Genomic DNA, 27,710 nt, shown 5'->3' on the forward strand with positions numbered 1-27,710 from the left:
GCTTGCAGACTTTACAGGCGTGGAACTGGCTTCAATTTTTGTTCACTAGCAATCTCATTACAAATGCACACAAGCACACACACACACACACAGAAAAGCTGGATGAGTCTGTCATCATGAGTAGCCTTTGTCTTTTTTTTTTTTCTTTTCTCCTCTTTTTCTTTCTGGTTGGCCAACATTCGAGGCAACCTTTTTTTTTGGCTTCGGACTTCAGGGGGTCAGCTTAGAATCGAGTATATATGGTAACTGTGGAACAGTGGGAAAACTAAAAGACACATCCAGGTCAATAACCTAAGCAAAGGGTGTCCACAATATACGCACAAAAGCATTGGACATGCCTGCATCCAGATAATGTGCTGGACCACCAAAACCAACCAAGCGGGAAGAAAGAAAATGGCAAAAGCAATGCACGTACCTTGTCCAGAATTTGCCGAGGATTGACTGTGGGATTGTGGCTGGCCCATGCGCAGACCGCTCGGAAGATGTCCACCTCGGGCGCAAAGAAGGAGTCTCGCCCAATCATCTCCTCGAGAACTGACTGCGTGCGGGGAGAGAGACCAGTGGTCAGCAACAACAGAAATTCACAACCACCCACAATGTGTCACAAGATGGTGGTAATGAAAATGATCAGGAATCATATCTTGGGTATTATGTGCCAAAACCACTACAACATTTTTATTGAAGATTTTTCTCCAGAGTTACTACTTAAAAAGTTTATTAAGCAATCTTTGTTAATTGCCAAGCTTTGCAGATTGGAAAAAATATTCTGACATGCTCTATATGGCTCAGAACAATACCGCACTAATTGGAGCACCTGTGCTTAATTTTTTATTTTTAATACTTGGTGCTTTTTATCTGAAACACCCTGTATGTTAATGACTTTGCAGGTGACATACAGTCCCCCATAAAGCTATCTGCAGTCATCTACAGAGAAATGAAATTAATTCAGCACCAAATGTAACAATCCTGCAGACGGACCTTGATAAAATAGCAAATTGGTGTCAGCGCTGGCAGATGAGCTTCAATATAAGTAAATATAATCACACCATTTTTTAAAATGAAGAATACTAACATCAAAAACAGTATACAGTTGAAAACACAATAAAAAGTGCCTCAGAGCATAAGCACCTTGGTGTTTATCTCATGCTGAAACTTAAATGGAACGTACACATCCAATAGCCAACATATAAAGCAAGAAAAATGTTTTTCATCTGTAGAACTTTCAAATCAGCATCCAGAGATGTCACACAAACACCATAATTTTTAGATGTCAAGTCTACCCTGGATTACACCTATAATCATTTGATACAAATAATAGAAAAACTTGAACATCAGGCTGCAAAATTGGACTCCAATAATGACAACCCCTTCCAAAGCCCTGCTGGGCTGGGAAACGTCAACCCCAAGAAGAAAAGACCTAAGACCCAAATTCTTCCATCATACCTTCTACTAACAAGCAGGCATCGATAGCCACACCTTACCTTGTCAGAGCCATCCTATGTCTCAACTCAGGATGACCACTCAAAGAAGGTGTGCGCATACAGTTGCAATACAAACGGTTTTTCCAAATCTTTTTTCCTACAAGCTGCACGAGGCTGGAACTTGTTACTGGAAGAATACATTTCTATGTCCGATAATCATGAGTTTTACCCTCATATTCATAAACTCTCCTTGACTTGAACTTGACTTGCCACCGCCTTCAACGTGTTTCGAACACGCTGCCTTTAGGTTGTGCCAAGGCAGCACAAACGTGTTTCAAACGCGCTCCCTTGAGGCGGTGGCAAGTCAAGTCAAGGAGCGTTTCTGAATACGGGGGTTATTCCCAAGTGTGTTTGTGATAATACTGCACTTTCTGTTACCTATGACTATTTTCTAGAGCTGTGCGAATATCAAAATTTTGGGTGCGAAGCGAATTCGAGTATTGAAGTGTGAGTGCAAATCGAATATTTTTCGAATATTTCTTGAATATTTCTAGAACATTTTTCGAATACTTCGAAGCGAAATTGCGGAAAAAAAAAAGTTAAGAGAGGATTCCTAAGCATATTCTTATGAGATAGCAACATGAAAGTGTTTCTTTTCGCTAGGTTGATGAAGCACTGGCGGGGTGGTGTTTCGTCGTTGTCTTATCAAGAATGAGGCAATGTAGAGGCCAAAGTGCATTTATGTACATGATTTGGTGCAACCAAAGTGTTGCCGACAACACTTTACGCGTGATAGGCAAAGATGCCATTTCCTCAGCCTCTCGTCCTCTTTCTGTGGAACTTTTGTGGAAGCCCAACTGATGTGGCGGACAAGGGTCTGCTCCCTTCAAGTCCAAAGTTCCAAATCTGCCTCGCAGAGGTTGATATATAAGAACATCTGAAATTTTGGATGCTAAATCGTTTCGGTTTCCAATTTTTCGGACTTCCTGCCCAAATTTCAGGTCCAAAACAGCATTAATTGAGCCCCCACCTATGCCACATCTTTCATACCTATGTTGGAACCAGCGTTTTCTTGAGTTAATACATTTGAGGCCGTAGCAGAGCTTGAAAGGCAGCTTTGCCGCAATACCGGGGTGTGATGAGGTGAAGCATGTTGAAAATCTAGGGACCACTTCCAATTGGACGTTGACTGGTCTCTTGGCAAAGTTCGACCGTAACGGCAGCTTTGCCGCAATACCGGGGTGTGATGAGGTGAAGCATATTGAAAATCTAGGGATCACATCTAATTCGACGTCTTTTGACAAAGTTCGACCGCAACAGAGCTTGAAAGGCAGCTTTGCCACAGTACGAGAGTGGAATGTGGTGAAGCATACTGAAAATCTAGGGACCGCTTCCAATCGGACGTTGTTTTTTGGCGAAGTTCGACCACAACGGAGCTTGAAAGGCAGCTTTGCCGCAGTACGAGAGTGTAATGTGGTGAATCATATTAAAAATGTGAAGGGGTCACTTTCAATCGGGCGTTGACTGTATTTCTTTTTGGGAAGTTCGAATAGTAAAATTCCAGTGCGAATCGAATCGAACAGCAAACACTATTCGAAAAATATTCGAAATTTTGAATATTCGCACACCCCTACTATTTTCTCCTTGATGTTAACTGTGTGTTATGTATTTTATTGCTTTTTACAGTAAAAAAGATGTTCTCAAGCTGTCTCCTCTGTGATAATGCCCTCGAGGCAATGCACGTATATTCTGTAAATAAAAATCAACACTGCATGTTTTGACTACTACTGGAATGCTGCCAAAGATGACGAGATAAAAAAAGAACTGTTCACAAAGTAGTAGACGTCTACTTTCCACAACCTCGCAGGAAAAAGTTGCATCACGGTACCCAACGAACGAATGCAAACGGCAACTGATTACTAGAGTGGCATCTGTTTTCCGACTGGAGCAGACATTATCCACACTGCTGCATTCACCACAGGCTCGCATCAATGCAGAACTTGGAAACCCGAGTGAAAGGGGCAACATTGCCTCTGAAGACTATGGATAGCAGTTGAGCTCATTTCCTCAACAACAGTACGTTTGTTTTAATGTTGCAACCTCAGGCACCGCTCAACCACAACGAAAGTGCAGACTCGACGTACAGATATGTTGCTTCACAAAGATGCTTTGGATTAATTTCTCCTCACGATTGTCTGCGGGCGATGCCTTTGTTGTTGACATTTGAGCCCATGGTTTTTCCAAAGATCGAACGGTGTGCCCAGCGTGTGAAATTTAAATCGGAATTGCAAAAATTTCTGCCATTCTTGAGTCAAATGGTCACGTAACACGATTAAAACTAAAATACTGCTGTGGACAGCCACCAAAACACGATTATGCTGAAGACGACGACGACGATTTGGAGACTGTTGTGTGCGGCTGCTTTGCCCAGGGAGCACTCTCCTGTAAATACACTTGTTTACAGCCTTTAGTCTTCGTCTCTTCACATAACAATATATTTGCAAGATTTTTAAACACTTAAACAGATTTGGTTGCATTACTGCAATAAATAAAGATGTTTCTGCGTCGTCTGAGCTTGCACAATTTCTATCGCAGAGCAGCGTCCCGGATCATTTGCATGCTTACTGTTTTGATTGCAAAAGGCATAAAAAGCACATCACTGTTCATTACATGCATATGTACGCCTGTCTAGCTATCACAGTAACTTGAAGTTATGTGTCGAAACACACAAGGAGGTCTGGAAGGTCGTGCAACTCACAGCATCATGTGAGTTGCTAGACCACCCCTCACCTGCATTAGCCAGAAGAGCAGTCGCAAGGTTTTGGACAGAAAAAATACAACGCTCAATGACGAATGCTCTTTAGAGACTTTACTCCTCAAAGGGGCGCCAAAGCACAGGAATGCAGCTAAATGCACCGCGATGTATTCAGGGTGTTAGATTTATCCTATGTGAATAAGTCCGTAATTCCAATCGTTTAGCAAAATTGAATGCATCAGGCTTCCTCAAACACTGAGTCTGCCACGCACACGAAAAAATTCGCTAACGTGTCATGGGAAACAGAAGGGAACAATCAACAAGTTTCCCACGTGCACGCACGACCAGCACGGCAACTACAACTACCGATCTCGGAGGCTTTGTATCTTAGCTTACCACAAATTACTTCAGGGGGCGGCGTCAGGTGGCGACACAGTAGTACGGTGTGCCCTGGCACCGCAGGCTGTCATCGCAAAAAGAGCCACATTTCCGGAGCCAGACGGCACACTACACCATTCCAGTACACCGTAGCATGACATCAATGATCCCAAAATGTTTTTGGATATTTTGGCCACACTGGCTCAACAAAATTTGGTTAAACTTGGAGAAATAAGCCTCGGATTCCCTTAGAAGACAATACGCTAAGTGCAATGCCTATAGAGGCGCCACTGATAGCCACCTAGCGGGCGCTGGCGACAGAACGTGCGAGAAGCCAAGCAGACGACAACGCTTTGCATAGCTTTGCTGTGAAGGGATGGATGAAGTTTGCAGCTGCGATTTCCCCTTCGTTCGGGTGCCAGACAACTAATTCTGCGCTGGCAGCTACAGGACTGGTGCAGGCCTCTACGAAAGTGGACTTGTGCACGGCGTTTGTCACAAACAAGCGCTTAACCAAGCGCGCGTCGCCAATTTCAAATGACGGCATCAAAACCCGGCACCGACGGTTCACGTGCAACAGATTGCACGCATCGGAAAAACAAGCATGAAAAGGCGCCGAAAGCACGCCCCTTACCCTCTTCGCAGAAGATGCCGCCGAGACACCGAATGCCCGCACAAGGTCAGGAGAATTCGAGAAATGAAAGCGGTGCCGTCCAGTTATGCAGACGAATTAAGGATCAAGCCCTTTCCCTAGCTCTCACTGTGCTACGCACAGACGAATAATGTAGAAGCTTCCCAAACCCTGGAGCGTGCGGCGAAGGAAAGATTAGCCAGTCAGTTAGTGAAGTTATATTGTTGGCATGGTTCGTTCGACCAGAGAAGACGTGTTGTTTGATGATGTAGTGCGGTCAGTCGGACTTTGAAGTATCAAGACATCACGCCGTGGGAGCAGTGATAAATTTTGAAGGGGTTCGCCAAGGAGACATGTGATGACTCTGAAGGATAACGAACCGTCAGCGCTACTGTCTACGTGGAGTAAATCGTCAAGCCGGTGAATATGAAAGGTGTGTCGCGCAGACCAGCGTAACAAGGCCCATCTATGAGGTGCAGCTCGTGGTGAACATTTGCTTTGTTTTGCTTACAAATGCGACGTCTCAATCCCTTCTTGTTCTTCCTGAAGTCAACCATTGCTGCATTGCTGTTTCTGTAAATAATAAATACAGAACGTTTTAACGAAGTGCCCTTGCTCGGCGGTCGAATCTAAAATGATCAGGCTGCCATAACTTTCATCGCCTACCATTGTTAACATGATCGAGTGTATCCAACGGGCGCCTATATGGCAGAACGAAAGCATGTGAACAAGAAGCGACGCATTAATTCGCACAGTGACGAAGCGGCTCGTCTTTCCCAACGAACGACGGCGATCCATTGCTTCCTTCACTCTTGCATATGAGACATTGCAGTAAGTGAGTAAAACCGTGTTGCAGGCGAGTTTTTGTAGGTGTTTGAGCACCCCATCCCACAGCAAAAGTTATTCGGCATCCCTTGAAGTTTCAGCTACCACACATACGATGAACGTTGCTTATTTTCCTACGGAAATGTGAACAACGCGGAAACACAAGTACAACGACGTAGGTAACTACGGCGGCTGCCTGCTTACTTTCCAGAGAGTAATGAGCAAGTTCGCCACCTATGGCACTTCCATCGGCATGCACTAGGCATATATGCTTAACTTTTACCTACCTACAGTAAAACGTCAATAATTTGATCTCGGTTAAATAGAAATTTCAGTTAATTTGAAGAATCTGAGCGGTCCCGGGATTTTCAATGCAAATTCTACCGGATTATTTGAATAGCCCGCAGGGCTCTATCCGGATAATTCGTAATTTCCCGCCAGCAGCAACGTACGGGGACAGCCTCCCGGCAACGCATGTCTGGGAGGTCATGTTGTTGGTTGAGCGACATGGGCACGTTCAGTTTTTCCACTAACTTTCTGGCGGTCCGCCGGCAGCCAGAGCCAGCCAGCCATCCAGAATGCATTCGTTTTTTGTGTTATTTCGTGTTCTGTGTCCAGAACGTTGACTATGACGTCGTTTCCTGTCAGTACCGGAAACCAACTGGCTAAGTGCGTTTTCTGTTTCGTGTTTTGCACGTGGGCCGCGTTGCATTTTCCCATGGTTCCTCCATGCATTTTTCGCATTTTTCACATAGTTCGCCCGTTCGCCGTCTTGTCAGTCTTGCATTCGTCGTGTTCGCTTCGTCACCAGTGCCTGAATTAACCACGTGCGAAATCACGGCTGCTTGCGCGACTCACAATGCTGAAGTACAAGACGCTGACGCTTTGGGAGAAGGTGTCCTTAATCGAGGAGGCAGCGAAGTAGACGTGCACGAAGACGCAACTTGCAGAGAAGTACAAGATGCCTTTGTCGACGCTTTCGACCATTTTGAAAAATAAGGAGAAGGTGTTCGAGGCTTACGGGAAGACGCATTCATCGAAACGATCCAGAATTCGTTTTCCACCATACCCGGACGTTGAAGTCGCTTTAGTGAAGTGGCTCCAGCATGCAAACGCCGCTCACCTACCCGTGAAGAGCACCATTCTTCGGGAGAAAGCTGACGAGCTGGCACTGTGCCTTGGCCACGAAGGCTTCAAGTGCAGTAACGGTTGGTTCTCTTGGTTTAAGGAGCGAAACAACCTTACGTACTTAACAGTGTGTGGGGAAAGCAGCAGCACGGACTCAAACGTCATTGACGACTGGTGGAAACATACTTTAGCCCCGCTGCTTCAGGAGTTTGCAGAGGACGATGTCTACAACTTGGATGAGGCAGCTTTATTTTATAAGATGCTTCCTTCAAAAACATTTGCTGCAAAGGATACCACTGTCTCGGGGAGAAAGCAGCCTAAGGAAAGGATTTCTATTTTGTTCGGCGCGAACATGTCAGGAAACGACAAGCTCCCATAGCTCGTCATCAGCCGGGCGAGTAAGCCTAGATGCTTCAAGAATGCGCGCCTTCTCACAAAAGATATCGTCATATACAGGTATAACAAGAAGGCCTGGATGACGGCGGCAATTTTCGAGGAGTACGCGCGGATTCTCGACAGGAAGTTTGATGCCACGGGGCGGAAAGTGCTCTTTGTAATCGACAACTGCCCGGCCCACGGTGTCATCGGGAACCTGGAAGCCGTCAAGATCGTCTTCCTCCCTGCAAATACAACAGCCATATCGCAGCCGATGGACCAAAGAGTGATTCTGCAAATGAGGAAGATTTACCGCCACCAGCTGTTGAAGCGAGTTTTTCTCTGCTACGACAGTGGAAAGCAGTACAACATAGACCTCCTCGGTGCGATATGTTTGATTGCCTTTGCCTGGAAGGAGTTGGAGCCAAAGGTCATCAGGCGCTGCTTTGAGCATGCTGGGTTCCGAAAAGAAGGTGGCAAAGATCGGGATGACGTGTGCAGCTCCTCCTGTCTAGACGATGAGGGAGACTCGATGTGTGCCCGGATCACAGACTTCAGCGAAGACGACGGCGACGGACTAGGCTTCGCGGAGTATATAAATGTTGAGGCAGGTGTACAAACATCGTACGCCAATGTGCATGAAGAAATCGTCGACAGTGGAGTAGTCGGCGATGACGGTGACGAGGGTGACGATAACGAACCTGCCCGCGCGCCCGCTTTAGCGGCTGTTGTCGATGCCGTGAACACCTTCTGCAGCTTTGTCAAGTGCAGCGGTGGTGATAGTGAAATGCTAAGTGTTGTGAGCAGGCTTGAGAACATGGCACTTGGGGCAGCCAACTACCGCACTAAGCAATCCAGCATCACTGATTATTTCAAGCGACTTTTTTTTCTCACATGGAAGATGTGATTTCATTTTGTGGTGTGTTTTTCTTGCTTTTTTTTCTTCTGTTTGGTTAATTCGAAAATCCGCATAATTCAAAGAATTTTTGCGGTCCGGCGGCCTTCAAATCATCGAGGTTTTACTGTACTACTGTGTACTGTAGCAGACTGTGTCTACTACTGTGCAGCAGACACTGTCAAAATTTCCGACATAACACCAAGTTGATGCGGGCACTTTAAGGTAGCGTTGCCACATGCTTTTTCGCTGACTAATCGTCTTCTCATAGGAACCGTCTTCTCTTTGTATTGTGAAATGGTAATTTAGTAATACAATAGACTCCCATTAAACTGTACTAGAAAAGAGAGCATGAAAATTTGTCTTCAGAAGTCTCACTTATCAGAAGTGTCCCCAAAAAGACTTGAAAACATTGAATGTAGTAAACTTAAAATGGGGGAAAAAAGTGACAAAAAAAGAGCAATTATTTGGCTCAATTTTATAGAAACTTACCGTATATTGCCGATTATAAGTCGACTCCGACTACAAGTCGACTCCCCAACTTGCAATCCCTTCTAGGGGAAAAGAAAGTTGACTCCGAACACAGCCTCACGCTGCGGCCATAGCTCACCAATAAGTTTTTCAGAAGAGGGAGTGATGCAAAGAAACATTTATTTCCCGTGAAACATTGCTTACGACTCCTCGTCGCTTGAGAGAAGGATGCAGTCATGGTCATTGCCATCGTGCGCGCCTGCTGCTGCTCGCCGTCAGAACGACTGCCGGCGGTCGTGAACCCAATCTCGAACCACCTCCTCAACGGCAGGGTCCAGACTTCGGTCCAGATTTCAGTCGTCCAGACTTCGGTCTGCGAAAGGAACGGCGTGTAGCAGTGCACGCGAAGATCTTGGTCCTTTGTTTTCTCCATTCCTTCACGCACTTTTCCGACACATCAAACTTGCGCCCTACTTCAACGTTGCTTTCCAACTCTGCGTAGAGGATCGCTTGCCTCTTAAAAGCAGTGCTGCACTGTTGCCGGCGTAGCGGTGGCATCTTGGCGTCCATTTGGCAGCGTCACAAATCGCACACACCACTGCTCACAAGCGAAGCGAAATGCAGAAATGGCGAACAGGCGTGAATGCAAAAAGACGCGAAGACATTTGTGGGCGCATGTGACTGGTCATGTGGTTTAGTTCCCCGAGAAGTGTTGCCAGCCCACACGGCGCTGCCAGTTTTCTGTGGAACACTGATGGTTTGTCAACGAATCGTTTCTATTGTATGAAAACAAAACTGCAGGGCGCATCGCAAGATAAACTCCTCTTTATTCATAGAGCATCGTTCGGCCTCTATCAAAGGTTTCAAATGCTGCTTTCGAGACCGTTTCCCACGCAGTTGGCATTAATGCCACGCGGTGGTGATTTTTAAATGAGCTATGTAGTTTTGCCTCGCAGGTTTCGCTATAGTTTCGCGATCGTCGTGGCAGATCGCAAAAATGTCCGGCTCCGGAAGCGGCGCGCGCATGTTGGGAGATAGCTGTTGCTGCGACTCCGCTGCCTCTGTGGCTGATGTTATCGATGCGTCGAATAGCAGGAAATCAGAGGACGACGACCTTTCGTCGGACCCCACAGATAAGTCGACTTTACGATTCCCAGGGGTGGAAGTGGGCTTGAGTGTTTTGGAGCAGCTCAGGGAGCAGGCATAATGCTGTTTTGGAGCAGCTTTGGAGCACCAAAATATGTGTTTTGGAGCAATGCAAGTTAGTTTTGGAGCAGAATTCTAGGGTCAACCATCCTTCTTGTTTATTTTTTTTTAATTTCTGGTAAACACAAGAAATGCCAACGATTTTTGAAAACATTCAATACTGAGTGATGAACCAACCACACTTAACACAAACGATATATATATATACATACACACACACACGCGTACGTGTCATCATTAAAACATCACAGCTGTGAAAGAGCAATGAGTCAGGAAAACGAGATAAGCGATGTTTTGAATAGCTATACTTGACTAGACTGACAAATGGAAAACGGTCATGGTAATGAACGTTTTTCAGCAGCGGCGTTTTCGCGCCGCGTTTACCGGGTTGCTACATTTTCGTGAAAAGCCTACGCCGGCTTCACATTGTTCCTTCGAAATGCGCGGAGATCAGCGCCGTCTGGAGGCACACAAAGAAACCAAACAAACACGTGTCTGCACCCTAAACTCCGCTTGTCGGACGAGCGAGGGACGCGCCGCGCGAGGCGTTTTCTTTTCCACTTCGAGTAGGAAGACGCGGCGGCGCGATGTTGAGATGGCGTTCGTCAAAATGACGCGCGCAACCCCCCGACCACGCGTGAGTCGCGCATGAAATCATGCCATCCGGGACGGAACAGCGCGATATCGCGAAGGCGTTCGTCAAAAAACACGCGCGTCCCTCTAAACGCTCGTAAATCATGCCAAAAATTGCGCCATGCGGTTCCATCTTCTCCCTTCAAGTTCCCTTCCAAGATTTGTCAACCGCCTCGTGCGCGCAGCGCGCCAAGAAACTCCGTTACCGCGGGCATCGCAATCGAAATATGGCCGCACAACTCACTTTCTTGTAGCTAGCTCCTGTACAGGCTCGCTAGCTTTTTTGCGCCTTCGACAACATCACGAGAGCGCGCCAAGTGATGAGATGATGATATAAGCTCGCATAGGCGCGCCATGACACGGATGACAACGGCAAATGAAGGCACCAAACGTAGCCTCGGTGATTGGTTCCGGCGGCGCACAGGAGCCCATCGCGGAGGCCGTGCACCAAAGACCGCTTGGGAGCAGTTTCGGCGCAATATTGCGTTTTGGAGCAGGATGGCGCAGCAGAAGCGGATTGGCGCAGCTTGGCGCAAATGGCGCAGCGCTTCCACCCCTGGATTCCACGTATAAGTGGACTCCAATTGTAGGTAGACCCCCCAACTTTGGAAGGTCATTTTATGTAAAAAAAAACGTCGAGTTATAATCGGCGATATACGGTATTTCTTTAGTACCGTATTTAATCGAATTTCACATGCACCCAATTTTTGCAGCTTCAAAATAAAACTGCACCTCAATGTATTGTTACCAGATTTTAAAAATAAAACAATGACACATGTTGATGGTAAAAAGAAAAGAGAGACAAGTACCATTTTCCTTCAAAGAATGAAAAATTTATTCTCCTGACAGTTCGATGATACAGTATAGACCGCTTATAACGTAAGTCGCCGGAGTCGCGAATATCCGCACTATAAGCGGTACCGCACTATAACCAAAACAACCTTCTTCAAAGGCTGCACTTGCGCAAAACGTGTTGAGCATGTAGCCTCGCGTGTCCGATAATCGACGCATGCGATTTGGGGCGCTTACAACCACTTAAATGTCCGAATGTTCAAAAATTAACCGCCAAAGACCTGCATTGCCAACGAAATGAACACGGGGGAAAAAAGCAAACAAAACAAAGTGCCATCGCGGAAATTCGCCGACTACGTTTCAGGCCACCTCGAGGTATGCGCATTACACAAAACCATGTCGAATCGCGACCGAAATTTCACGTGCTGAGCGGTACCGATCGTTCGATTTCACGGGCGCGCACGCGATGTCCAAGACATTGCAATCGAATCCGGAACCACAATTCGAGAGTTGCATGTGCCAACCATGCCCTCGTTTTCATTAACTATATCATTCTCTTCCCTTCAAGTGCAGCCATCGCAAAAAGTTTCGTTGATTCCGCACCAAACCGCAACTTTTATCGCCCGCGACCGCTACCGAAAAGCAACCAACGCTGATTAGGCCTAGCGTGCCGTTCAGCATGTTGTCGTGGGAAGTTTGTCCAAGACAACATGAAGATCGGACGTCGAAAAGATCGCACTCAAGCACTAACTTAAGAACAGCGCGCGTGATACGAAGTTTGTGTTCGCGGCCAGGAGATCAACGGCGACAAAAGCCCGCCAAGCTCGTTTAAGTCCGCGCACTGGCAGAAAAGGCGAAAGCTCGAGTCATGAAGCCGCAACACTTTTCAATTTGCGGACGAGGTCGCAAACGCGATATCTGTAGCAAGTGTGATAACGACGACGCTTTTCCAGACAGGAAACTTACTTTAAAGCGCACTTGATGAGGACGCGATCGTACTGTCACGTGGTCGTGACGTCGACGAAGACAGCAGTCGACGTTTGCAGGATGAAACTGTTTATTTGGCCGAACTTGTGGCCGGAAAATGAGAACTAGAACTACAGCAATACACGCTGTACAATGATAACGGCGAACAGGGCGTCGTCCGTCGATCAACTGACAAACGGTCAATCGCGTCGGCTTTTATACAGGCGGTATCGAACTTTCCAGCAATATCGCTGGTGGCGGCGTTATCTCTAGACAAAGCTGGAACATTCGCGTGCGGGGCGCAATCTTAACAGAACGATCTACTATAGACGTGAAGCTTCTCGAACAATGCTTCGCGGACAGTGTCGAGCGTTGATAACCGTCCCTGCCGGTCAAACCCGAATACATCAAAACAAGACAAGAAGTGGGCGTGGCATTGCCCCCCTCTGAAAAAGCATCGTCCCGATGCTTGTGAAAGAACATAGAAGAGAGAAAAAAAACAAGTGCATACAAAAATAAATTACAATAACAAAGGAAGAAAAATAGAGTCCCCAGGTTCGCTAACGCGCAAAAAACGGCTTAAGGCGCACGACATGGACGACTTCAGGTCGTGCGCGGCGTCGCTGGGAGTTCGTAATGCCGTCCGGGATCACCTCGTAGTCAAGAGCGCCGAGGCGTCGGAGAACCTTGTATGGCCCGAAGTATCGCCGAAGGAGTTTTTCGCTAAGCCCACGTCGGCGTATCGGCGTCCAGACCCAAACACGGTCGCCGGGCTGGTATTCCGCGAAGCGTCGTCGAAGATTGTAGCGACGGCTGTCGGTGTGCTGCTGGGTCTTGATGCGCAGGCGGGCGAGCTGTCGAGCTTCTTCGGCACGTTGTAAGTAAGCGGCGGCATCGAGGTTTTCTTCGTCGGTGACGTTGGGTAGCATGGCGTCGAGCGTCGTCGCCGGGCTCCTTCCGTAGACCAACTTGTACGGCGTCATCTGCGTCGTTTCTTGGACGGCCGTGTTGTATGCGAAGGTCACATACGGAAGGATGGCATCCCACGTCTTGTGTTCGACGTCGACATACATGGCCAACATGTCGGCGATGGTCTTGTTTAGCCGCTCGGTCAGGCCATTTGTCTGTGGGTGGTACGCTGTGGTCCGGCGGTGGCTTGTTTGGCTGTATCTCAGTATTGCCTGAGTTAGGTCAGCAGTAAACGCCGTACCTCTGTCGGTGATGAGAACTTCTGGGGCGCCATGACGCAGGACGATGTTCTCAACGAAGAACTTCGCTACCTCGGCGGCACTGCCTCTAGGCAGGGCCGCCGAGGTAGTCTCTGGGCCGAGGTAGTCTCTGGGATAGCGGCGAACAGGGCGTCGTCCGTCGATCAACTGACAAACGGTCAATCGCGTCGGCTTTTATAGACCAGAACACAGAGAATCCCATGCGCATCGCCATATTTGCATCGCGCGTCGCGCCATCTATCGCACACGCGACGAAACAACATGCGCGGGCTGCCACGCCAGCAGACGCTACACAGAGCAAACGTGAAACTCCCGAAACTCAGCCCGTCGAAGAGCGTGTTTCGCGTCTTTTCTAGCCTGGACATTTTCGCTGATTTTATTGGAACATCAAGAACATCTTGCTCATGCAAGTCCACAATGTATACAGTACGTGCTGAGTGGGCTGCGGAAGCAACCTCGTCAGATACGTACGCTGTTACATTTGTAAAAAAACGTTCTCGCTGTGGTACGCGTGGATCGTAATCGCAGTGCAGCTCGCGAAAGAGTGAAACGATGTTTTGTTGCGCCATATTACAAGTTGTGCACAAAGTTTTGTGGAATGTGATCATTTCAGCATGCATCGCATAATAATTAGAGTACGCTTTACGGGTAGTTTCGCGGAACGTAATTTTTGTTTCACGAGCGCTCTTACAAAAATGCGTCTTGCTCACAAAAGCGTGCTATCAGAGAGTATAACCAGCAGTATCGTTCAGCGATCCCATTTGGAAGCTACCTGCGCGATTTTATTCTTGTAACGATGATGCTTTACAAGCGAAAGTGTGTTACTCTTAGTTAAGCCGGTTAGCTACGCCTGCGACGTAAAGGACACTGGCGCGAGTACTGTTTACTTACGTACCAATATATGTATTATGTGCAGCTGGATGCCTCGTGTCCAAATAAATTTGGGGACATCAAACACTGCAATGAAAGCACGAAATTCTGACCAGCTGTTGAGGAGCACCGTGCCATTTATTACCTTTTGAAGACGAAGTCTCGAAGGCGTGGATGCCATCAAATCACTAAAGCTTAATACTACGTTGAAAGTGGCAAAACATGCTGATTGCTTGGGCTTGAGAGCACTACCTTGCACGAGACTTTCGTCAAAGGAAACGCTCAAAGGTATGGAGTGCACCCCCACACAAAGCTCGCGCCTGCCTTCAACCCAGCTGCGTGTCACGCAAATTAGGTTCGCAAAATGAAATAGGTGGGCATCACACTGCAGAATACACGCAATTAGTGTACTTACTCGCGCATTTTCACTCGGCTCCTAGTTTTTTTGCTTGAATCACAGTTATCCAGTCGCGGCGAAGCTGAAAACACCGCACCGGCACTATTTCCGTGGCGCGTCGTAATCGTCCCAGACAACGCTAATATCCTCTTGTTGCGCTGCTTGTTTTGGCATCCAAAGACAACGCAGTAGTGCCCAGATGAGCTCTTACACACTGAAGCGGCGTCAACGGGTACTTTTTCGCACTTTAAAGCCTCAGAACTGCAGCTTGCCATGTTTACTTGGTGCAGCCCGCGCGCGCCTCGGCAGCCCGGTCAGCCCGGCGTCTGGGTGCGAGAGTATCCGCTCAGCTCGCCAGCAGCCTGGGTGCGAGACAGGCGTGCTCTGGTATATACAGGCGGTATCGAACTTTCCAGCAATATCGCTGGTGGCGGCGTTATCTCTAGACAAAGCTGGAACATTCGCGTGCGGGGCGCAATCTTAACAGAACGATCTACTATAGACGTGAAGCTTCTCGAACAATGCTTCGCGGACAGTGTCGAGCGTTGATAACCGTCCCTGCCGGTCAAACCCGAATACATCAAAACAAGACAAGAAGTGGGCGTGGCAGTACGTTCCACGCGTAACGCGCTGCCGGCAAGCGGCCGCGGAGCCTTGCCGCCTTGCCGCCGCCGGTGCAAAGGCTACTCCGTCGCCTAGGCAACCACCATCCTTCCCCACTCGGCGAGCCCGCACAGCGCTGCCGCGGTCTTTTTCCTCCTTCCGCCCCTCGTTCGTTCACTGTGCGTGCCCTCGCCCTTCGTAACGACCTCGTCGCTCCCTCCCCAGCGGCGCTGGCGCTGAGCCGTGCTCCCAATTAGGGTTGCAGAAGTTGCGCCTTTTCCTTTCCTCAACCTCTCCTCCTCCCAGCGGCGTACCTCCTTTGAGAACCGCACTCGCTACCGCGTTTGTCAGAAATATTTTCCCGCAACCGCATTATAAACGGTATTTCATCTTGGGGGACTGCACAATAAGCGGTATGCGTATACATGCGGTTCTATGGGAGGGTGAACGGGAGTCGAAAAAGACCGCATTATAACCGGTCCTGCACTATATGCGGTTACGTTATAAGTGGTCTGCACTGTACTGTGTTGCTGCCTCTGCGACCACTTTTACATTCACCTCGATCGCGTACCATTTCCTTGACAAACTCAGCGTACACAGACTTGCTTAAGGCAGTCTGCAAGCTTGTTTTGGACATCTAATATTTCCCTGTTTCCAGCCCGCAGCAACTCTTCCTGAACAACATGCAGCTGATCTCCCTTTACGCTACCCACAGTCACATGCACGTGAAAAAGACTCGACGCAGCTAAATTAAACATGCAAAATAAAATTTGTTGCTTTCTTTTTGTCTTCCCCTCCTCTTGTTGTTTCTGCTTCTCTGTCCATGGCCAATGTGCCTCCAGAACAACCGCGATCACATAAGAACTGGGACCCCAAGCCTCTGGGACCCCAGTACTAAAACTCGACTTTTTTTTACAGCGAAGTTGTCTTAGACAACCGTGTGCTGTAGTAGTAGTGGTACTAGTAGTAGTAACAGTTGTAGTAGTAGTAGGCGTCACACAGGTCACGTGACTAGAGGGGCGAGTGAATAAGGAATTAAATATAAAATACTAAAATGATGATGACTCTGGTTGCGTTCGTATGCAGCCTTGATAGTAATACGCGTTCTGGGCGAGTGGGCAGGTATTAGAATGGGCTACGGCCACGCTGGAACGCTACCAAGCCGTGCATGAACACATTGTAGTGTGGGATCCATGTGGCCTAACCTGAAGAAACAAAGAAATCCTCAGTGAAAACTTTGCCAAAACTTAGGAGAGAAATGTAATGCCTGACGAGAGGGGCTTTGCCGTCCAATGGTTTTCCCAGCGTGGAACTGGCTGGAGCTCTTTTTTTTCTTTTGCTTAACCGCTCTCTTTGCGGTTTTGGGGAAAGTGCCGGCTTTATCTGTGAACCTCGCTTTTTTCGCTCTGCGGTGAGAGAGAGCGTGCATTCACATTGTGTCTATTTTTATTTTCCTCTCCAGCTGCATCCCTGCCCCACCCAGACTGCCATATTGACTGTGCAGAATCACCAGTGGTGGCAGCCTGCGAAAGTTAATTTTAACAGGAGAGGATCAGTGAGGTGGTTCATCGTCGTGTGTGGTGTCTTTACTAGCGGCAAAATGTCATACAGTGAGGCGGTACATTTTAATTAAGCGGATATTTCTCACATTGAGTCTATAGAAAACCAAAAAAACATTCCTATGTTGTTTGGCACACGTGAGAATTTAGCTTACCTGAGTTTCACTGTGTGAGAAAAATCGTTTTACTCTTTTATGTCAAGTTTGTTGCATCAATAAAACAGGCAGACCAAACTAAGGTCGAAAAACGGTCCCTTTTTACTGAAAAGCCTGCTGTACGCTGGTCTTCTGTAACAAGCATAGACTGTACTGGGTTACCGGATGATGGTAGTGAACTCCTGAGACACTTCATCTTACCAAACTGCCTCACTGACTACGTGTGGCATTTTTTTAATGAGTCTTAATGTAGAAAAATGCTTAAACTCACACTCACGAAACTGTTGATCATTTAAACCAGCACTTAAGTAGAATGCACTAGTTGTGCATTCTACTGAAGTGCTTAAGTGCAGTAATACTTTTTTGGCTCATTGATTGATCTCTGTGTAAGCACGTGGCGCCACTGATCTGGACGGTCGTCTTTGCTGCTACAGGAACTAGGTGAGCCACGAAATGTCAAGAACTTTGCGAACAAACTGCAGCTCTCAACTGACCGGCGAGAGCTGGCGAAACGAGTCACTCAGCAGGATGGCAGGTGCGTGGCGGTCGGCGAAGCGGCGGCAGGCTCGTGCCAGTGGTGCGAGCTGGTAGAGGCAGGCCCGGTCGTAGATGCGGCACACATTGCGCACACCCAGCACCCGCTCCAGGTAGGCCGACACCCCAGACTCCAACTCCAGGAAGCCGTACTGGTGCGCCAGCTCCAGCACTTCCAGCACCACGCACTCCTGCAAACAACAAGTGGCGCACTGAAGATATCCCACACGCACAGCAACTTGCCATGTGCGAGCTTTTCTCAATTTATTTCTACATTCGCATGAATAGAATGGCCCGTTTAACTTGTTGGCATAGGCTGGCTACTCACTCAGAAGTTCACTTCAAAAGAATGATGAGGTAGAGTGCTGGCGAGCAGGAGCATAGCCAGAATTTTCTTTTTTTTTTGAGGGGGGGGGGGGGTCAACCATACTTTATATGTGTTCGTGCATGCATTTGTGTGCGTGTAATATACACATGCAAAACTGGAAAATTTCGAGGGGAGGGGGTTGAACCCCCCCCCCCCTAGCTACGCCCCTGTTGGCGAGGAACAAAGGCTGTGAGTGCAGGTGACCAGGGAAAAGAATAGATCAGTTTGGGCGAACAACATGAGCATGCATGGCAGTGAGTGCTTGCAAGGGCAAATGAGAGCGACTCATTCATTAGGTGTACTGCCGTGCAAATATTCAAATAATACCAAAATCGAATATAATTCAATTCAACGTTCGAATTCGTAGTATTCTTACTCACAAAAAATTCAAAACAAATGAATAGTGGTATTTCCCCACATGTAACTTTGTTTGAAAAGGTAGTTACACTGCTGCATATGGCCCTTATGCCATGAAACCGTTTATATGCAGAGAAAATCTGCACTGCCCCGAAGCCACACTGTATAGTTAAGTTACATGCAACTTGATTAATTTTTTTTTTTTAAGTTTAAAATCATATCACACAGCTTGCATGAGCTAAGTGCTAAGTATGGCACATTTTTTAGAGCAACGTTGACTGGCACCCTGCTATTGTTTGAATTCACTTTGAAATTATCCAATACCAATTATTTCCCTTTGAACAAAAAAGTGATATTTGTGCGAGCCTAATTGGGCACTTTCCAGGATATGCTCTCTCTCACCTGCAGTCCAGCCAGCCTGAGCTGGCCCGTGTAGATGTATCGCAGCAGCAGCTGGAACGCTCGAAGGGGAGTGTCCTGCAGCGTCACCTCTTGCTGCTTCGACTCTCGCATGCCACCATACAGCAGTGCCCTGCAGCCATCATTACATCATACAGCCTCAAAGTATGAAGGGCACAAGTTGCACACCACAAACACATCAACCAACTTCTATTCGTTGTGGCACCTTTCAAGAAATTTTTTAACTATGGTCACCAACCCATAATCCCAACTCTAAGGAGTTCGTCAAGAAAGTCCAAATAGCCCAAAGTGCATGTGCCGAAGTGCATGGTCCGAAATGGTCTGAAGTGCATGCATCAGCATGTGGACAAAACCGTGGTCACTAACTAATGAAGATAGCGATGCGTACAGCGCCGCCTCATTTCGGTTGTCTGAGAACGCCGTTCTCACTCTTTTGCATCGCACATTTGCGGCGCTCTGTGCTGAGCGTGCTCCAAATATCATTCAAATTAACCTGGTTGTGGCTAAACGTGACTGAATTAATCAGAGTTTGATGCAACTGAACAATGCATACGCTGGCCAGAACCAGGAAACACGTCCGAATAATCCGATTTTCCGAATTAACAAGCTTTTACAGTAATCGGAACTCCTGGGGAGACATGGGTCATAAAAAATGGTGTTTTAAAAGTTGGGTCAATGGCACGAAATTTAACACGCTTATTCAGTTTTTTCCGCAGATTCGAAATATCTGATAAGATTTTTAATAGCTGCATTATAACAAAAGATATGCGATTCCTAACATTTAAAGCTGCACATTTTGACAGATTTGCCTATGTGGTAGAGTTAATTAATTAACACTTTCAAAGGGCTCCAACAAAAAAATGGGTTTATCTCCCGACATTTCGGAATCAACTTGATTCCTTCTTCAGGGGCAGTGACAGCGGAGGTGTCGCAGTGCAACTGGGTCATAAAAAATGGTGTTTCTCTCGCGAACCAACTGAGGAGAAGGAGGGAAGGCGCGTCTTCTTTGGTGGTGAGAGTGTTGAGGGATTTGTGGTTGCCGCGGTTGCTGCGGTTGCGTGAGATTGATGGGCTGAGGGCGGCCGGGGACGGTTTAGTTCACTCGCTACTTTGTTTGCATTGGTTTTCTTGCTGTGGTTAGTCTGTGAATGTTTACTGAGGACAGGTTTCCCTTGCAATGGTTCAAGTTGCCTTCGGTGTTTTGGATGAACCACGACTCCAGTAACAGCAGCCGTTTTCGTTGCTTAGTTTCTGTTGTTAACATTTCGGTGGTTCATCCAAAACGCCGAAGGCAACTTGAACCGTTGCAAGGGAAACGTGCCATCAATATACATTCACAGAATAACCACAGCAAGCAAATCAATGCAAACAAAGTCACGAATGAACTAAACCGTCGCCGGCCGCCCGCAGCTCATCAATCCCACACAACCGCGGCAACCACAAACCCCTCAACACTCTCACCACCAAAGAAGACGCATCTTTTCTCCTTCTTCCCAGCTGGTTCGCGAGAGAAGTTAAAAGTTGCACCTCGACACTTCCGCTGTCACTCCCCCTGAAGAAGGAATCGAGTTGATTCCGAAATGTCGGGAGATAAACCCATTTTTTGGTTGGAGCCCTGTGAAAGTGTTAATTTCTAGCATATATTAAGCATATTTCTTACGGGGAATTTTGGCAACTTTGCTTTGTCAAACACAAAAACAAAGTAAGTGGCAAGATTGCCAGGAAGCTGGTCTAGATGGTGATGCTATTTAGTTTCTTATAATGTTGTTCACCAAATTATAATTCTCAATGCTCAGAAATAGTATGCAGCAAAAAAAATTTCACTCATGTTTGCATCCATTTATTTTGCATTCAAAGTTTGTTCAAAAAATCAGATTAGCATCACCGGCTAGACCAGCTCTCTGGCAGTCTTGTCACATACTTTGTTTTTGTGTTTGACAAAGCAAAGTTGCCAAAAATCCCCGTAAGAAATATGCTTTTAGAAATTGCACATCTTTTGTTATAATGCAGCTACCAAAAATCTAATTAGAGATTTGGAATCTGCAGAAAAAAATTGAACAAATTTGTTCAATTTTGTTCAGTTCACCCAAGTAATAAAAGAAATTAAAAAAAGACCCGCATTTCCCCTTAAACGGAACACATTTTCCTGGTCCCTTCAGGTTCCATTTAACGGGAGTATTGCAAAAGGAAAAGGGGGGTATAACCAGGCATAAAAGGCACCCCACACAGCACAAATCATAATAGTAACTACACACAGGAGTTTTTTTGCTAAGATAACCTACAGCAGTTCCAAAGCCTCATTGAACCAGAGGAGCTTCGGAACACTGGCACCCCAGCAGCTGTGCTAGCATAAAGCTCATGTAATGCAAGAAGCAACACAGCATTTTCTTCGTTCAGCGAACTGGGAGCGCGGAAAATACACAAAGGACGAAGCGAGGAACCACATAAGACGAGCGCTCACTAACAACTGATTTATTTTCCACATCGGAAGGACACATTTACACACAAATTGCGCATGTCAAGAAAGATTATGACGACGGCATGAATAGCATGCGAAGCTTATGATCAAGGCACATGTCTAACGGTTATCTAGGTAGCTCAATTCACAGTCATGCAGTGACAGGGAAGGATGGCTTATACATTGATCTGTATTCCTGGAAATGTGATATGCTTCAGATATTTCGCGCGTAGTTTGATGAGGATGCCGGAACAACACAACTGTATATTCTCAAACAGAGGTTGGCACTTGCACGAAAAGCAATGTGACGCTAAATGGGAGTAAGGTGTGTTCTTCAACGAGCTTTTGTGTTCTCTGAGACGCACGTTGACACATCGGCCGGTTTGGCCAATGTACGAATCGTTCGTTCGGAATGGTACACACAAGTCCGGTGGTATAAGGACTGGCTGAGCGTCATTTGTGACCAAGACGGACATAGATGCAACAACCACGGTTCGTATCGCGACTGGTGCAAAACTTCGACATCTGTCACGGAAACCCTGTGGAATTGCATCAGACCACAACTACCTGTCAGGAAAAAACAAGCTTCAGGCGAGGGACGTTTCTTGAACCTAAGTGATGTGTCTGTGCCAGAAGAAATTCAGCAAGTTCTGCGAAAAGGCCCGAAGTTCTCCGTGGAACCTACCCTTCGACCTGAAGAAAAGATTGCCACAGCAAGGACCGTCTCCAAGCTGGCCAAGGAGGAAGAACGTTATAGGTGTGTAACAGAATGTGTTCAAGCAGTTTCGAGCAGTGTTAGCCATTTCAGTAGAAAATTGAGCATTCAACCAGTTGTTAAGTTTTGTTTGAACAATCAGCTAAGGGTACTCATTTCTGACAAGGAAGGGTTCTTCGTCATCATTAGTGAACAAGATTTTTTTAAGAAGGCCGAGGAAGCCATAGAAAGGAATTTCAAACCACTTTCTGTGAAAAGCAAGGAAGTAAAGACAAGAGCGATATCGCTGCTAAAAAGGCTTAACCTAGGAAAGCTTGGTTCTTCAGTAGAAAAGGCGAAAGGTGTAGAGCTGGAAATTTTTTACTCCATTAAAACACACAAACCGGAAATGCCGCTGCGCGCGATTGTTTCAGAAAGGGATACGTGGCAGTTGGCTGTATCTCAGTATCTGCAAAAACATCTTTCTGCGTTGCGCGTAAATGACCCTTTTCACGTAAAAAATTCTGGTATCGTGGTTGAATACCTCAACAAATGTGAATGTTCCGGTGTTACAGCTTTTAGTCTTGATGTAGTCGACTTATATTATTCTTTGCCGCATGATCAACTGTTAAACAGCGTAGAGCAGTGCATTGTGGAAGACAATGATGAGATATCGTTCAGGAATAGCACAGGAGTGTCGACTCAGTCTTTTTTAGAAATTCTGACGTTCTATTTGAAGTCCACCTTCGTCGTATGGCTTGGGAACCTGTACATGCAAAAATCAGGTGTTTGTATAGGTTCAAGTGTGGCCCCTGTTTTAAGCCAAATTTTTCTTGGGAAGGTGGAAGCAGCCCTAAGCACTAAACTTCAGCCAAACACAAAAGTATTCCGTTATGTTGACGATTATCTAATCATCATCAAAAAGGGTTCAGCAGTGGACGTTGAAAGTGTCAAGGCATGCTTCGAGAATGAAGGCATGGGCCTCCGGTTTACCTCCGAGGTTCCCAAAGATAACAAATTGCAGTTCCTAGACCTTTCCCTGTTTTTCGGTAATAAGCACCTTTGTTGGAGATATAATCCTCGTTCTGCAAAACCCGTTCTAGACTACTCTTCTGGTCATTCCAAGCTCGTTAAACGCGGAATAGTAATGTCGTGCTTACGTTCAGCCCTCAAAAAATGTTGCCTTCATACCATGCAAAGTGGTTTCGTAGCACAGTTAGAACGGCTAATAGGTGCTGGATACCCTTCCTACGTAATAGCCTCAGTCTGTGAAAAGCTCTTGCATACGGTCAAAAATAAAGAAAGACGCACATGCACTTCGTCAGGGAACAGGGAAGAAGAAAAAAAGAAGCGTGCGGCTGTAATCCCTTACGTTCATAAAATGGCCCATGGGTTAAAAAATGTGGGAAACCGGTTTGGCATGCGCGTTGTCTTCTCTGCACCCAATAAATTGGGCAGTATATGTTCAATGGTGCACAGGAGGGCACAGAATGCATCTAAAGGTAGAAGATGCCTCCAGAAGCATGTAAACAAGTTTGTTAAGTGCAACACCGGAGTGGTATATAAGATACCCCTTTCTTGTGGACGTATGTACATTGGCCAAACCGGCCGATGTGTCAACGTGCGTCTCAGAGAACACAAAAGCTCGTTGAAGAACACACCTTACTCCCATTTAGCGTCACATTGCTTTTCGTGCAAGTGCCAACCTCTGATTGAGAATACAGTTGTGTTGTTCCGGCATCCTCATCAAACTACGCGCGAAATATCTGAAGCATATCACATTTCCAGGAATACAGATCAATGTATAAGCCATCCTTCCCTGTCACTGCATGACTGTGAATTGAGCTACCTAGATAACCGTTAGACATGTGCCTTGATCATAAGCTTCGCATGCTATTCATGCCGTCGTCATAATCTTTCTTGACATGCGCAATTTGTGCGTAAATGTGTCCTTCCGATGTGGAAAATAAATCAGTTGTTAGTGAGCGCTCGTCTTATGTGGTTCCTCGCTTCGTCCTTTGTGTATTTTCCGCGCTCCCAGTTCGCTGAACGAAGAAAATGAATTACCAACTGGCCCACCTTTCGATCCTCCTGCAACACAGCATGTTTACTTATTTATGTTTGCACTGTTCAGCCCACCAGCACAGTGAAAAGCAGCGTTTGCGGTCATCGAATGAGATGTGTGCATGCTTTCCTCTCCACATAGACACCACGCTCATTGATTTAATGTGTATCGAGCCTATAAAACTACAAACCGTTTTACAAATGTTACTGTCACATACACGTAACCTGCAAAAAAAATCGGGGAGCTGATATCGGTGTGCAGGTCATACGCAAACTTCAGTGTGGGATGTGGGTTTACGGCAACGCAAGAAAGATGGTTTCATGGTGTGGATATATTTAAACTTTTCCGTGGGTTGTAGTTGGGGTGCAGTCATATGTGAGAAAATGTGGATGCATTGCTGCTGCTATCGGTCCTTCGCCTCTCGGGTGAAAGTGTAACTTTTCATTCCACTACCTTTGGCACATTTCATGGTTTTGGCCGTTGCAGGAACACTCCAACCACGTCACCAATGGAGTCACTTCGCTTTGAACAATAGATACTAGTGGCACCAATCTGAGAGGAAGGCATCACTAAACAATTGCAGCTCTTGTTCATTGTCTGTCTATTTCGACTGTTATCACACTGTCACTTCAAATAAGCTGTCCAATACATGCACCTTGGTAACACCAATGTCAAACCCACCATTATTTCCAAATGACCACGCACATCTTCGCAACAGTCATCATTCACCGCATCACTTGCCATCCCCCTCAACATCAATGTTACAGTTGGCAACAAACAAAACTGTTTGAAGATGTTGAACATGTAAGTGACACTGGACATGCAGCATGAAATTCGCACCGTTTTTATGGCCTAGTGGTATGGCTTCTTCAGAGTTGTGGAAAACAGTCATAGTTACTGGGTAGTTAATTTCTGAAAAGGTGGAAGCAACATATCAAAACTAAAATAATGCCACTTCTGTAAGAATATGCAGCCTTATTTAGCAAGCGGTTGATGGCACATGGTATTTTTGCCCATAGTTTTCATCATCCTCACATGTTTAGGGAGCCAGCGAGACAAACTAAGCAGGTAGTTTTCATCGCTTCCTCGGGTGCTGTGGAATGCAGTGATATTGAATTGCAAGTAGGCAGAGATAAACTACCATCTTCTCCGACTACAGTGACATCCAAGGGCAAATTTTGGCATCGGAAGTGGTGCTTGGTCATGTGACAGTGACACCAGTGGCTGTGTGTCCTGATTGGTTCAACAAGCCAAGCTGCATGTAACATTTGTATGGTCCCAATAGGGCCCCACTCCCATACGCTAAAAATGATAAAAGCATTGTTTGTGCATTGAGAGATACAAGAAGATTTCTGTTTTTAAATACGCATTATATATACTGAGACCAATTGCAGCACAAAACTAGGTGTGCTGCGCAACAGCCACCACAAGGCAAGGCTGTCTATAAGAGACATGCGGTGATTTGAAGCACCCAGTGACGCCACTGGCAGAACAAAACGCGAAAAAGAATATTTATCTTTGAGACCAATAACCTCGTTCCCATGGACTAATCTTTCTGCTTTTATCTCACACACCACAGTGCTACAGGCGTCCCTCATAATCATGTCGTGGTTTTGCGACGTTAAACCCCGACAATCATTATTACTGAAGGCAATCGCAAAAAACGTTACAAGGCCCCTTTTAAGTCAATAGGACAATAGAGTAGTGAAGCGATACAAATAATTCAACACGTCTCGATTACTGGTGTCTTTGTTAAGGGGGGACACAGCTCTTAGAGACCAAAAATTGGCCAAAAATTCGGATTTTCGAAGTCTTCATTTTTGTGTTCCTACTACCACCCCGCACCGGTCTGCAAATTTTTACAAAAAAGTACCGCGTATTTATGCCTGTAATAGCCATTCAAAATTTCCTGGTGCAGCTGTGGCCCTTTAAACTTTAAAGTGCTCTCCATTTCAGCTGCCTCTAACTAGCAAACGGCATGCAGCCATATTGGTATCATTCAAAAGCTCCCGTTTCTGGCTTTTTTGATGTTCTCAGTAAGCAACCTTGTGCATGCTGCCTACGTCATAAAAAAAGAAAAACATTCAACTGGCAGAGCCACTTTGTTTGTTTGTTTGTTTTTTTTTTTTTTTTTTGCAACGACACCTTCGACATGCCTGGCGGAGCGAAGAAGTTTCGTATGGTGCATCACTTCAGCAAAAAACGCGCGAAAAACAAGAAACGTGCTAACGGCACGACATTGCAGGCCCATGAAAGAGATGAGCAAGCAACCCCTCGACCTTGCGGTCGCTCCGGCATCTGATAATGGTGGCGACCGCGGTGCAGGTATCGGCAATCCGGCAGTTCTGAGGGATGACGACTGTGCAGGTTCCGGTACCTTGAGAAGTCACTCTGGAGCTGTCACAAGCAGTGACATTGCTCAAGAAAGGGCCCGTGAGACAGCGACCCTTGATCGGCTCGATTCAACGCCCGTGACAGCACGGAAGACCGATTTGCCGATCAAAAAAACTGCGACGTCAGCCTCAGCCACGCAACCTGCGGCATCATACTTGATCGTTGATCTCGACCTAGTGAATCAGCTCCTCGGTTTCACGCTGTGCAAAACGTGCGGCAGAGACGTCAAACGCGCCACGGGCGACCGTAACTATGGCCTAGCCACGAAACTCGCTTTGTTGTGTAAGTGCAGCAAGGTTAGGGAGGAGTCGAGCTCACGGATCTTGGTTCTCACATACAAAAGTTTGACATGCTGTAACTTGGGCTAAAGTTTGTCTAAAACATCCATTCTTGTATCATTGCACTTTCTGATCATACGAGATCATTTTGATGATGTATTCTTCTTTGTAATACCCAGCATTTCTGAGCAAGCGCTCCTCCCAACTAGTCGCCACTGCGGCTAGTTGGGAACATGATTTTTTTTAGTTGTCTGAAAACTACGTACCACAAATTAAAACCAACTGCATATTTGAAATCAGCATGTTAAAATACACAAGTGACGCAAGTTTGATCAGAATCAAAGTATGAAAAAAAAACAAGCAGTTTTTAAGTGGGGTCGGCAACTGCAGAGACAAAAGCACTTTGCTGCAGCTCTTTTCTATGGCAAAGCACCAGGAGGATGGAAACATTATCCCCTAGTACCTCTTATAGAAAAAGATTCACAAGAGTCCAGTCAACCGGAAGATGACATCATCAGTGCCAAAGGAAAGCACATCATCCCAGCTTCAGAAAATATGTTAAATGTCTTTGAATAAGGACACTCAAGAAGAAAGTGACGATAAGAACTGTGCATGTATGTATCCCCCACAACGTAATGCTGGTTGTGCAGTGTACGAGAGCACGTTAATTAAAGATAATATTCTGCGACGTCACTGCGCAGTGTCTGAAAGATGACAGCTCTTGCCTGAATGGAACAGCTACAACATCGGTAGAGGCTCACGACGCAAACGGTTGACAATGAAATAAGACTGCATGTTATTTCACTGTTAAAACACTTGCTCCCCAGCCCAATTCGCTGGGAAGTGATTTAATT

General features: G+C 46.4%; 1 protein-coding gene across 1 annotated transcript in view; it reads right to left on the reverse strand.

Annotated features, from left to right (window-relative positions):
* Positions 1-27,710, reverse strand: part of LOC119402410 (BTB/POZ domain-containing protein 9) — a 133,128-nt gene that overhangs the window by 87,036 nt on the left and 18,382 nt on the right. Inside the window, exons 3-5 of the mRNA XM_037669549.2 lie at positions 18,950-19,079; positions 17,784-18,014; positions 416-538 (exon numbers count right to left, since the gene is read on the reverse strand). Of these exons, the coding sequence (XP_037525477.1) occupies positions 416-538; positions 17,784-18,014; positions 18,950-19,079 (484 nt within the window). The remainder of the gene's footprint in view (positions 1-415; positions 539-17,783; positions 18,015-18,949; positions 19,080-27,710) is intronic.

This window comes from Rhipicephalus sanguineus, chromosome 8, assembly GCF_013339695.2.
Source record: "Rhipicephalus sanguineus isolate Rsan-2018 chromosome 8, BIME_Rsan_1.4, whole genome shotgun sequence".
Classification (NCBI taxonomy): domain Eukaryota; kingdom Metazoa; phylum Arthropoda; class Arachnida; order Ixodida; family Ixodidae; genus Rhipicephalus; species Rhipicephalus sanguineus.